Genomic DNA, 13980 nt, shown 5'->3' on the forward strand with positions numbered 1-13980 from the left:
CCTGGGCCTCCTCCTCGGCCCGCTGGCAGGGCGGAGCCGTCGCGGAGGCCGCCCCTTCGTGTTCACTGTTTGGGCCACAGAGAAACGGGAGCTCAGGCCGGAGACCGGCTTAGCTCGTGACCCCGCCGGGCAGCGCTGCCTGCCACGTGCGCCCCCCTCGCCTCCCCGGCCGCTAGGAGGCTTCAGTCCGCCCGAGGTCAGCTGTGCAACTGCACGTTTCTCTTGAGACATTTCCCCTAGTTTGGGCAGGTCCAAACCCGAGGCGGTTGCACTTGCCCGCCCACGGTAACCAGGACCTTCTTTAGAGAGACCTAAGCTATGAACCAGCTCAACCCTTCTCGGTGCCTCCTGCTCCTCGAATCAAAGCACATCTCACTGCATGGAAACATATCCCGCTCTCCAAATACCAGATGCTTTATAGAGGGGGGCGTCACATGTAAGAGCTGGATCGGGCAAACTCCTTTGGCTTGCGGGGTCCCTCAGGGCAGCCGAGAATTAGGGCTGTGCAAAAACAGCACTTCCACTTCCAGGGAAGTGTTTCGAATCAAGTGTCGTTTCATTTTGAAGCACTGTTCTGTTTTATCAAAACTGTTTCTCTGTTTCAACATTTCGCTCAGAGACTACTACTCTGCACTCGGTGCGGGGAAGATCACCGCTGCTAGCACCAGCCTCCTGTGATCTGGCAGGCAGATCGGGGGCCTGCACCCCCGGGAGCAGTCCAGCACAGCCCCTATGGGGGTACGAGCAAGTCCCCCATCTACTTGCTGGATCACAGGAGGCTGCTGCTGCCACCAGCTGGGACTGGTGCTGAAGCTAAGTAAACCTGACTTCAAAACTCAAAATGTTTCAAAACTTTCAAAACGCTTCGAGTGCCCTTGTTTTGTTTTGAAGGCTTTTGTTTCATTTCACTTTCACTGTTTTGAGCGCAAAACACATTGAAACAGCTTCGAAACAAAACACCAGGCGAAATTTTGCATAGCCCTACTGAGAATCCACCCAATTATATGCACTGACTCTACCACAGCTGTATTCAAGCTTTTGCCCTGGGGCAGGAGTGGCACAGCTAGTCCATCTAGCAGCCTGCAGGGTCCCACAGGTCCTGAAATTTGGCAGCGGGGGCATAGCAATTACTACTGCCACTACCCCTACTACCAAACTCTTGGACCCATGGAGAGCCCTGTGGGCCAGAGAACATGGCTCTGACTCAGAAGGCTATAGAGCACTCCCACTCTACATCCTCTGGCAGAATATTTCCTATGCTAACTTATGCACTGCAACCTGCTCCTTTTCCAGTTAGTTTCCCACTTGCTTGAAGGTTTGTGGTTTTATCATCTGAATAAAATTATTCTAGCTAAATAAGGGAATAGGCTCATAGTAGCTAGGCATCAGTCCTAAAAGCAACAACCACAGGCTATTAATTTCTAGCCCCTCACCTTCTCTCCAACAGCAGGAGAAGTTCAGCTGGTGAACAAATGGATCAGTGAGTGCTTAACATTTTTTCAGTCAAATCAGGTTATAGCAATTAGATGCCTAATTCCCCATAAGCATCTGTTCTTTGACACAGAATTGACACCATTTTCTTGCATTGTTCTTTAAATTAAACCAGGTAAATTAGCCTGTTGCAAAAAATATATAGGTACTTAGTGTGGGCGCCTCAGCCCAAAAGACAACGTTTATTTATTTATTTCAATTCTTAAAATAATAGTTGTGGAGAAGTACCAAATAGACAAGTATGCAAAAATGTTTATTTCACTTATGATAAAAATTTCACATCTAAAAGTACACCAATTCCAAGTATTTGGTCACATTATATACATTTGTTTAAACAGCGATCACTGTACATGTAGACTGTGCAGTATACATCGTATTTGTTACAGATATTTGTTCGAGATTTTTTACCTAACTAATATCCATCTTGAACTGATACATAATTCTTGCTTTATGAGGGGTCCCAACCTCCCTCTGATTTAAGGAAATTCCAAAAGGGGGTAGGAGGGGACGAATTTATCACAGAACATTATCTTATCCAAAATTAAGCACCTCAGCTCCTATGCATTTCCTCCTGCTCCCAAAGAAGTTTTTCTGTTTTTAAGAGGAAGGGCATTGGTTGGTCCCTGGAAGTCAAGAGAATTCTCAGGATTAGATCCAGACTTAGTTTGTAAGCACAAGTTCCACAAACTCTTCCAACAAGGGAACTCCAAAATAAATTATGAGATTACCTGCATAATTCATAAAAAACATACCTGGAATGTTCAAATTGGAGGGGCATTTAAACATCCACAACTCCAGCCCAAGTCAATGGGATCTGCAGGTTTTTTAAAACCAGACACAAAGGATCAATTTTTTTCAAAGGTATTTAAGCATATAATGCCCATTACAGTTAGTACTTGAGTATCACTGAAAAATCTATCCCAGCATGTCTTAAATAGATGGGAAACAGAAGAGGACTGCTATATACACTAATAAGAGCCCGTATTTGTTGTCACATGCAAGCTTCTTCATTAATATACTTGAGATGTTTCCACAGAATAATCTCCTTAATCTTGACCAACCTGCACACATATACAGGTCACTCTGCTGGCTGTGCTGAGGCCCAAGACATCAGCCTCCTTTAGGCCTCTACAACACCAGAACCAGGATTAGAAAAGAAATGCAGGCTTCTGACAAAGCAGAACACTCCTGCAATAGTGCTATACTAGCATTAGAATATTTTAAATATCCAAGCTTAACTGAACTCAGTAAACTGAAACAGTCCTTTAAAATATGCCTGAGTAAGAGCACTTTTCTCACTGCATATATAAGGTTAAGCTTCAATCTGCATTTGTACACTTGATCATATCAGTCAGTTTTATGAAGCAAGTATTAGAACTGAAGAGGTGTAAAGCACATGGTACCATATCTGGCAATCTGAGAACTCTCCCATGTTAAAAATAATTTTAAAACTATGTTTTGGACTCTAAGCCACGTGCAATGTAAATGTGCTACTATATGGTATGAATTTAACTACCCGGACTGCAAACAACCCCTCAGTCTTCTGAGTAGTTTAGAGTGGTCAGAGTACCTTACATTCCTTTCTAGAATTCATGACAATTCATTTTAAAAGTGCATCTCAAGCCAGCTATTTTGATATATTACATAAAAAACATGATTTGGAGCCATGTGAAAGCATATTTAGCATATGCTAAACCAAATTAAAGTGATATCTGCATACTTTTCACTTTCATATTATCTGGATAAAAGAGTTTGGAAAACTAAACAGAATTATTTGGAAATAAGCATCAATATACTGCTACAGAAGGGCCAAATTCTGGCTTGGTAATGAGTAGGGACCTAAAGTAATTGCGACTGTGCCATGTTTACGGAAACTGCAGTTTTGGGCAGGCTCTGCAATTTTGGCAAGCTTGCTACAAAATGTAACTTGGTGGCAAGCAGAGAAAAGGTTGGGAAGCCCTGCAGTCTTAGAGCACAGGGGGAAGGGAGAGGGGCAAGGCAGGTCTGGTTGCAGCAGGAGGCACAGAGGCTGCCTCCACATCTGCCCCGAGCAGATCTGCCGCCCTGCCCCCCAGTTTAAGACTACAGGGTTTCCTGGCCTTTTCTCTGCTTGCCAGCAGGTTGGGGCAGTGGGGGGGTTCCTTTTTGCAGCAAGCCCACCAAAATTGCAGAGCCTGCCGCTTAGGGATAGCACAAAACTGTGGCTTAATTACCTTGTTTAAACCATGGGAAGCCACTAATCCACACTTAACAAATGTATTAGTGGCTTCCCCAGGCTTAATCAGGCTAATTAAGCTGAGGTTTTTAGGCAACATGGCAATCACCAGGGAGGGGTGGGACTGATGGGGCCCCTCAGCCAAAGGCACGGTGCCATGCTCAGCCCATGAAAATGGCAGCCAGCCCCAGGTGATCTGCCCACAAAAATGGCTGGCTACCTCCTTAAGTTTGGTAGATCTCTAGCAACGAGCGCGCCACATAAGGGTGGAGGCAGGAGTTTCTCTCACACAGAAAAATAAGACTGTTAAACAAGTTTAAACATTTAGAAACAGTAGAAAATTAGAATTCTAAAGTAATCTGCTTTTTAAGGGTTCTTTTTTAGCCTTCTTTTTTTCTTTGATTTTTCACAAAAATATACAATACAGCAGATTCCAGTAGTGCAGCTCAAGTATTTGCAGCCAAGGTTAAAACATGAAACCCTAAATATCAATTTAAAACTAAAGTACAGCACCAGTGACATTTTTAAGGCTTCCAAAAAGTAATAAAAACGTTATTAGACAAAAAAGAGCTTTTTTTTTTTTTTTTTAATTTAAAAAAAGAGGGGTTGCAAAAAACACACAATTTGTGCCAATTTGCAATTTCCACACCTATGCAAGCAGTGGGCTCTTTGAAAGAAAAGGCTTTAAAAAAAAAGTATCACTGAAGATCATTAGGGTAGAAGAGAACGTGATCTCAAAGGCAGAAAAAGATTGTCACTTGAGCTGGTACAGGCTTCCTGTTGTTCAGACTGCAGATCTGGAGGAAGAGGGGGTCCTCCAGGATCTCCAGGTCCTGGAAGAGTGGCTGAGAAAACTGTATTTTCTGCACTTCCCATTTCCACAACTGGTAGATTCATTGAACGAAGAGATGCAGCAGACATAAAGGCAGCTGTACTGAACTCTTCTTCTGTAAGATAAACATGGGTGGGTTCTTTGCCTTTTATTTTTTCATAGAAATTCGATTCATCAGAATATGACCTAGAAAGATTATTTGTTCCTCCATACAGTGAGGTCATACAGGTGCTACAGCTTAGGCCTGCAATAAAAACCAGATTAAGTCTTATTAAGAAACATTACATACTTAGGTTGCTTCTGCTCATCTATTATTTCAGTGACATTAACATTCCAATAGCCTTCCAACTAGAGCAAGTATTAACGTTTTATCTGTGGGGATCACTTGCTTTGGATTGCCTTGTAGGTCTGTCTGCTCTCCTCCCAACCTTGATTTTATTTGTTAAATTCCCTTTGCAATCGATTACTTAAACACTGTAAACCCATGCACTTGAATTCTAGCCTAATTTGTCTTGGGGAGGTGAGCGGAGGGAGAAGGAGAATCACAATTCTTTTCCTCTTTCTGTTGCAGGGTTTCCCATGCTCCGACACACCTTCTCATCCCAAAAATGGCAAGTACAAGATTTTTACAGCATTACAGCTGAACAGATTGAACCACCTTCTACCACCCTTCAAGCATTTAACCTCAGAAGTAGTTTTGGTATCTTTGTTATTAGGGGATTTCAAAACTGGTGGATAAATCTAGATACTGGAGCTCGACTTTGAAGCAGCCAGTTATTTACAAGTGCAGAGAAGAAAAGCACGAAACCCAATAACTGCTCAGTACCTGTGAAAAGTAGGCTACTTAAATTAATGTTTAGAAATCTTAGCTTGGGGTCTGAATTCATGATCTGCAGAAAGCTGTACCTTCTAGGAGACCATGGCTCATCAGCAGGGATCTGGGATTTCACTTCGCTGCAGAAAAAACAGATTTTCTCCTTTACAGAAGAAAAACCTGTGACACCGCAGGTTTCCCCTCGCAGGCTGTCAGTGTTCCAGCCTGCAAGGGGTTGCTTGGGGCTGGGGGGAGTAGGAAGCAGCAGTCACCACATGGTGATCCAGGCTGACCTAGACAGGCTCAGAAAATGGCTTAGAAAATGGGTGGACGAAAACCTGATGGCATTCAACACCAAAAAAAGCAAGGTACTCCACCATGGGGAAAAAAAAAACCCAAAAGGAACTTGGGGGTCATGACTGACCACAAGATGAATACGCGTCACCAATTCGATGTCGAGCAAAAGTCTGGCTTGAGTCCATAGATGCTTCTAAAGCAAACCCCAGGATGACATCCTCCCACTGTGCTTGGCCTCGGTGAGGCCACAGCTGGAGTACTGCATCCAATTCTGGGCTCTACAATTTAAAAAGGATGTGGAGAAGCTTGAGAGAGTCCAGAGGAGAGCCACACGCATGATCAGAGGGCAAGAGAATAGGCCTTACGATGAGAGACTGAGAGCCATGGGACTCTTCAGCCTAGAAAAGCGCAGGCTCAGGGGGAACCTGGTGGCTGCCTATAAGTATATAACGGGTGTGCATCAGGATCTGGGGCAACGCCCGTTCACCGGAGTGCCCCAAGGGATAACAAGGTCAAACGGTCACAAACTCCTCCAAGAACATTTCGGGCTCGACATAAAGAAGAACTTCTTTATTGTTCGAGCCCCCAAGGTCTGGAACAGACTGCCACCAGAGGTGGTGCAAGCACCTACTCTGGACTCCTTTAAGAGACATTTGGATGTTTATCTTGCTGGGGTCCTTTGACCACAGCTGACTTCCTGCCCCTTGGGTGGGGGGCTGAACTTGATGATCTTCCGAGGTCCCTTCCAGCTCTAATGTCCATGAAATCTATGAAATTCAAATTATTTTGGCATTCATCACTCTGGGTTCAATTCACTGGGGACAAGACCTTGCCTGTTTAAGTGAAGCCAAAGGAAAAGTATACTCTGAAGAAATCTGTTGAGTCGCAGTACTGTAAATTTAGCTTCTTGTCTGTCTTGGGCTTCTTAGAACCAACTCCTAAAGTGGTTGGATCTTATAAGTTCTGCGTTCACAGGCTTATTTTATGGTATGGTACAGTTTAAAAAGCAAATAGTTTAAAGAGGAAATGCATGAGGAAAACATTACCACCCATCTCAAATTCTGCAATGTATTTGCATGGGAAGCAGTTTCACAAATTTAGCTGAACTAAAAAAAAGCCACCCCCCCCCAGACCTCTTCCCCCTCCAAACCACAATCTGCGTGCATCATAACTAGGGATCTGGGTTTTCTGTTTGCTGTGGAAAAACGTGGATTTTCTCGTTAAACGTAGGAAACCTCAGGTTTCTCCTTGCAGGCTGGCAGAGGGGCTACTTGGGGCATGGAAGGAGGCTGATCAGATGCATGAAGTGCCATGTGCATGCACACATGCGTGTGACCAGCCATACAGCCAGGCAGTGGTGAAGAGAAGCTCCCCTAGCTGTTTACAGGCAAGTCTATGGGTGGGGGGGGGAGAGAGGGGGCAGACTGAGGCAGTGGGGGCTCACACCAAGCCTCACAGTAAGGGAGGGAGTAGGGCAGGGTTGGCAGCTGGGGCTGGGGCACTGCCCAGCTAGGGCAAGGAACAGTGCCTGGGGCTGGGAATGTGCAGTCACAAGGCCCAGCCAGGGAGGAGGATGGAGCCATAGGCAGCTCATCTAGGCGGGGCAGGGGTGGCTCTCCACCACTGTGTGCACTCCTGGGGAGGGCTGGGCATCTTAGGGAGGCATGAGGGGACATTACCACTCCAAATCTGTACATGCACAACAGGGCACAGGGCTGCAGCCTGGCCAGATTGGCATCAGGCAGGAGCTGCCTCTGTGGCCCAGCGGGTGGGACCCAGCACAGGAGGGTTGAGCCAAGTGGTGAGACTCACTGTGGCTGCTGCCATCACCACCGGGACCCCTGTGCCAGCTATGCTGCCATGGAATGGGGAGTGTGAAGAGAAAGGGGAAGGGGGGAGCCCTGCTCTCACCTCCTCTGGCTGCCAGCCACTCGAGTGCCATGCCACAGCTCTACCCTGTTGCCACGGAACAGCCACCAGTGCTTTCCGCAGACCGCCCTCACTCCCCACCCTCCCTACCTCCCCTCCAGGGTACAGCTGCAGCCTGGCATATGAATGGCTGATGGGAGGAGGAAGTGAGGGCAGTGCATCCCTCCACCCCCCAGTCCATCAGTTGTGCTGCTGGTGGTGTGGCACTACTCCATGGCCATGTGACTGTTGCGGGGGTCCTGGTGGTGGTGGCAACAACAGATCTTCCTGCATTGCTCCACCTTCTCATGCTGGGTCCTGCCCATTGGGCTGCAGAGGTGGGTTCTGCCCAATGCCAGTCTCACCAGGCTGTAGCCCTGTGTCCTGCTGTGGGTGCACAAATCTTGGGGGGCATGTCTGCCTCCCCACAATGTTCCCCTGATGTGTCACCTATGGTATCGTCTATGGTCAGGCATCCCCCTGTCCCATGCTTCACTCACTGCCCTACACCCCCCCCGGGGGCTCAGGCAGTGGGGGGTGGGCAGCTATGAGTTGGAAGTGAGGAGCACCAACATGTCATGGCTGCTCAGTGCCACAAAGCAGCGAGAGGGGGTGGAGGGAAATAGCTGCAGTTGGACCCGTGAGCTCTGATTTTCCATGATAAAAAAAAAAAAAAAATTAAAAAAAAAAATCAAATGCCAAAATATACAAGTGTTTAGAATTTATTATATTGACTGAGGCACTGGCAGGCTTCCAAATTGCTTTAAAACTGTAAATATATCAATAAAACATTGTGTTCAATCGATACCTATATATAATGGCATCTCATTTTAATCATGGAAAAACACGGATTTGAGGATTTTTAATGAGAGAATTTTAGAATTTTTATCAAGAGATTTTTGGGATTTTTAAATAGAGAAAACTAGGATCCCCAAGCATAACGCAATTCACTTTTGTGCTTATGCATCTCTATATGATTAGCATGGTAAAAGACAGAAGACTCTACACTTGCCCCTTGGGGTTTAAGTACAAGTCTGACAGGACTGCCTTGCCCTGCAAGATAAGGCTTCAAAGGCTGAAACCCTACTATCAAAGAAAAAAAGCTTAAAAAAAAATAGTAAGGTAACATGACAGTTCTTTTGATTTACTTTTTACAGATGTCCTCAAAATGTCCTCTACTTTACTATTAAATAACTCACCTTTGAGAGCTTCAAGTTTTTCATTTTTGACCTTCAACACCACATCAGTTATCTTTTCTAAGAGGAAGTTCTGTGTTCTCTCTCGTCTGATAGATTCAATCAAAGTATCGAGTCCCTTTGGATTTTCTGCTAAATAGTCCAATAACTTGCCAGTTTTTTTCCTACTTGAGGGTCGACAAGAAATTTCTTCGGCATCTTCTCTGGTAAGAATTTTTTTTGATCGTAGGTAATCAAAGTGTCTCTCAGCTATGATTTTGTCACATAAATAAGGACGCATCCTTTCTAAGGCCTAAAAGAAAGACAGAACAGGCATTAGCTGATATTCCATTTATTTAAAATAATACGCTAAAAAATAAAAATGTCAAATTGAGATGTCATTATCTAGTGTATCAAGTAACATGTAAGAATTAGAGACCCCAGTGTCATTACATAACAGCCAGAGAGGCTTTTTCTCCCGTATGTAACTTTTACTGTACACCGACTTGAGTATTGCCACGTGTATCTACCCAGAAATGTTCCCAGCAGGGTCCCACAGGATACGTATGTCAGGGAGCGAAAGCCCTGGCACACCGGACACGGTGGGACAGGTAGGGGCCGGAGCTTCTGGCCAGAACAGGCAAAGAGCCATTCAACTTGCTGGGTGGGCTAAACTGCAGCTGCGGCCTCTCCGCCTGGTTCTGCGGGGCCCCCCAAAGTGTGAGGCCTGGGGTGGTTGCCCCGATTCACCCCCCTAGGGACAGCCCTGTATCTACCCATGAGAAACCTTTCACATTTGACTAATTTTCCATTAAACCAAACTCCGTTGACAATTAAATACATTTTAAATGTTAACCAGCAATAATGACTGGTAATTGAGGCTTAATCCCTCACCAATGAGCTAGGTTAAGGATGGTTTGCCTTTAATCTATATACTTATGTCTGTTCAAAACAGACATTTGAGTATGGAAACATGACATTGCCCAGTGTGACTTTCCTAAAAACATGATAAATATTTACCATTTACAATATCAGTGTAATATCGGAGATTCATAATTCCACCACGAAGTAACTGCTGCTGGGGAACTGACTTATGTTACTAGGGTAAAAATTGTTATTTAGGGCTTTGGGCCTGCATTGCGTTTGTGCCTTAAAGAAAAGAAATGCAAACTAAATTCCAATTTTACACAAACAGAAACAGTCAAACAAGGCCACATTTCACATGTGTAAAGTATGCTGATGCATGCTCTCTCCTCTCTCTCCCTCTCCACTGTACTCAAAGGAGGGACAGTGGGTCCTTAAAGTATCATCATAGGTGTGGGAATGGAAAGGCACATGGGTTTTCCTTATTTTTACCTTATATAAATTGTTCTTCTTTTGGCTTAAAAAATAAGTCTCTCATGCTCACACATACACACATATAGAGGATATCAGAGAAATCACAGAATGTATCTAATATTATAGTTTTTTGGAAAGTGGAAGAGAGAATTTTAAGCAATTTTTCTAATCCTTAAACTATGTCTTATTTCTAATGAAAAATGCCTCATGTCTCATTTCTTTGTCTCTGTACCAACCACAATTCTTTCCCCTTCTTCATAAGCAAAGACATTCTCTGTCATCTGTATCATACTTTCACTCCTCCACACAGCACTTTGAGTTGCATCTTCAGGAGTAGAGTGGAAGCAAGACCTTATTTCACTACTCTCTGTTAGTATTTTTTATTGTATGGAAGTTAAAAGGGGCTCAAATATACACCACTTGTTGATTACCAAGTTGAATACCTCTCAAAGCTTCCTTGCTCAATTCAGGAAAAATGAGAGAGAGAGAGAGAAGGGGGTGGGCAAAGAGAAAGAATTAAATAAAGTAAGGGGCTACACAGATGCTTGCGCTCTAGGAGACAAGTGTGAGACAAATGGACTCAAGAGGCAGTTGAAGACAGAAGAAAATGTTTTTTTACTAAAAGGTAAGAACTTACTTTTCCAAGAGGGGCAGCAGTGTTCCATCTATGGCAGCAATGTTCAGGCAAACATTTTATGAACTAGACCATGCATGGTCAACTCCCAGCGCAGCATCAACCCACCCATAGGGTCTGGAAATTTGGCAGGTGAGGAACAGTGGCACCACTGCCCTGGTGCCAGATTTCCAGATCCACAGGGAGTCTCAGGCCCTGTGTGCTGGATCAGGAAACTATCTACCATGCAGGGCTGGCCTGGGCCCAATCATGGCGCACAGGGGCCGGCACCAGGTCTCTGAGGCCCAGTCCCAGCATGTGGAGGCAGTACTGGAACCCAGAGCCAATCCTGATGTGGGGGGTTGGAAGGGGGTGGGGCCAACCCTCAGGGGTCCAATCCTGGGGTATGCGGGTGTCACTGGGCTCCCTTCCCCACATTCCTTCCCTGGTATCCAGGATTGGGGGGGGGAGGGAGAGGGGTGCCAGGCCCCAGGGCCCAATCCAGCCCGTGCCATTCACTTAGCCCACAGGACCAAAATGTGGCACTAGGCCAGGGGTGGGCAAAATGTGGCCTGGGGGCCAGATGCAGCCCGCCAGGCCATTTTATCTGGCCTGTGGCACCCCTAAACATTTTAGAAAATTAACATTTATCTGCCCGGGGCTGCCTGTCATGCAGCCCTTGATGGCTTGCCGAAACTCAGTAAGCGGCCCTCTGCCCAAAATAATTGCCTGCCCCTGCACTAGGCTGTACCTGAAGGATATCCAAAATACTCACCTCAAACCCATATCAGACTTCTGCTCCAATTAAGATGTTCTAAGGGATTCAAGAAAACCAGAGCTAAAAGCAAGAGGCTTGCTAGGAAAGCTAATACCAAACAGTCTACTGTACACATCAGTCCCTCCGAGCAGCTTAATTTTTGCTGAAACTTTCACTAGTATCCCCATGAAGACAAACACAAGATATCAGACATCATCAAAACCTGCAGAAGGCATGTGAATCTGCTTTCCTATACCTCCAGCCCCCCAAACCCCAAATCTCTGGAGAGACACAAACCCTGAAGCACAAAAATTAAAACATTCCTTTTCCACTCACATAACTGGATATTCTTGATGTCCAATCTATTTTTGGAAGCCTAAATTCTTAATCCCAACACTGGCATTTGGCCTGAGGCACAAAGCTTACAATGCTTTTGCAGAAATTGCAGTTCTACTAACCTCAAGCAGTATACACCTCCATTTTACATTTCCTCTAAGAGAGTGCCTCAGCAACTCTTATCAAACTGGGACTAGCTCCCACCGACTCAGAACAGTATTAATAGCATCAGCTACTAACATCATTTCCTGCAGCACCTTAGGTTTCTATACAGATCTCAGATCCAAGGACTGACTTGACCCAGCTCATTAGCTATGGGGCTTGACAAGATTACAGCTAAAGTGACATAGCTACTGTTTTCCTTTGGGTAAAATTAACAAATCAGCACATCAAATTAAATTTAAAGGATTTAATATTACATTCAAGTCAGCACATATGCAATAAAGGAAGATTATCCTTTAAGAAAGCAACCACTTGTTACCTAGTACAATATTTCTCTTGTGTTTCTTTAAAGGGAAGTAATAACAAAAAAATGTTTCAGAAAATCATGACAAAGCACTTCAAGTAAGTTACATAAACACTGGAAGAGCTATTAAGAAAGTAAAACAAACATCTTCACTGAACTAATCAAAAAGTGGGCGACAGGGGGAAGAAAAAGATATGGATACACAACACTGAAAGCAAGTTAATCTGGTGGGCCACACAGAATCAGTAAAATTAATTTTTAAAAGGGAACCATTATGCAACTGTTAGAAAAACTGGGATTTAGCCTAGAGAAGAGACTACTGGGAAGAGTTAGAGAGTTCTTCCTAACACATAACCTAAGAATGAAGATGGCTGAAACACTGGGAAAGATCATCTGAAAAGGCTGTGGAATCTGTCACTGAGGTTTTACATGTAGGCGGGACAAACATTTGAGATGTCCATCTTCAAAGGGGCCAGAGGCTGCACTAGTGGAGGCTGTGGGCCCCAGGGGCTGCATGATCCCCTTCCCCATGGGCCAGAGTCCCCTTGCTGCTGCTGCTGTTCCCAGAGCCCACAGCTTCACTGCTTAGCTTCCAGTTGCACTGTGCCACTTAGGCATCCTGAGCTGCAGCCTCCCCCAGCACTGCCAGCTGTGCTGTCCTATACCATCCCACCCCTTTAGACAGGAACAGTAGTAGGAAGGAGAAGCCAGAAGGAGGGGGCTCCAGGCTGCTGCCGCAGCTGGAATTACGGGGGGAGCTGCTGCCCTGTGAGAGCCCAGGAGCCAAAATGTAACCCCTTGTTGACCACCAGTGGGACAGCCCTGGTTTAGAAGACAGAGATGACTCTGCCTTGAGCATCCAAACCAGATCAGGGCTGTCAAACTTGTTGGATCTAGACCACAAGGCTAGCCTTGCAGACAGATCCAAACCTGCCTCCAGCAGTGGGGAAAGGGAGGCGGGTGACCAGAGGCTGGGTTCACCAACTATGGATCTGGGCCTGGGCTCCACCCCCTGCTTGCCCCACCCCCCAAATCCCTGGCGAGCCCTCCTGCAGGCTGGATGACTTGGCTCTACAGGTTGAGGCTCTGATACCCCTGAACTACGTGATTTCTTAAAGTCATTTCTTGTTCTTTTTCTCCCTATTATTCTAAACCATGTGCTACAAACAAACAGATGGGCCAGACTTAATTTTCACAACCGAAATGCCTCACACTTCATATACAGTTACCTCAATGCTTTCGCTCACCTCAGCCACATCCCAGGCGAGGCAGCAGCCACTGCTGCACTCCCGCCAAGGGGCAGGTCAGTCTACGCTGAACCGACCTGACCTGCGCCATTCGGCGCGGCGCGGCGCAGGAGCGTCTCCCACCGCCTCCTTTCGGGGCCTGGCCGGGCACCTGCTGCCGCTTCCCCCCTGCAGCTGAACTGCCACAGCTGTAAAGCTTGGGGCTTTCCCTCCCGCTCCCCCGAGCAGCCCGCAGCCCCCCCGGCAGGTGCGGAGGGTCCCCACGCCCCAGCAAGCACCAGCGCCGCGGAGGTCCCGGCGAGTCTGGAAGCCTGAGGAGGAGGAGGAGGAGGAGGAGGAGGAGGCGGCGGCGCCCCTTGGCCCCTGCCCCTGCCCCTGCCCGTCTCTTCTCTCCGGGAGCTGCTCCCTCTCTTCCCCCGCCTGCAGAAGCGGCGCCGGCGCAGCGCCAAGACCCCGGGCCCCGCCCTCGCCGGGCCCGGGCGGGGAGCGGC

The 13980-nt window shown here is 46.4% G+C and overlaps 1 protein-coding gene across 2 annotated transcripts; it reads right to left on the reverse strand.

Annotated features, from left to right (window-relative positions):
- Positions 1 to 1723: 1723 nt before the first annotated feature.
- On the reverse strand, positions 1724 to 9875 carry BCL10 (B cell CLL/lymphoma 10). Of its 2 annotated transcripts, none has more exons than XM_025215757.1 (3): positions 9753 to 9875; positions 8757 to 9045; positions 1724 to 4782 (listed from the first exon to the last, which is right to left on the reverse strand). In XM_025215757.1, exons 1-3 carry the CDS (start codon positions 9753 to 9755, stop codon positions 4418 to 4420), a joined length of 657 nt encoding a protein of 218 aa, XP_025071542.1. In that variant the 5' UTR covers positions 9756 to 9875; the 3' UTR covers positions 1724 to 4417. The 2 variants fall into 2 exon arrangements, with proteins under 2 accessions (XP_025071542.1, XP_025071541.1); XM_025215756.1 differs by having other exon boundaries at positions 9760 to 9801.
- Between the last annotated feature and the right edge of the window lie 4105 nt (positions 9876 to 13980).

This window comes from Alligator sinensis, unplaced genomic scaffold, assembly GCF_000455745.1.
Source record: "Alligator sinensis unplaced genomic scaffold, ASM45574v1 scaffold32_2, whole genome shotgun sequence".
Classification (NCBI taxonomy): Eukaryota; Metazoa; Chordata; order Crocodylia; family Alligatoridae; genus Alligator; species Alligator sinensis.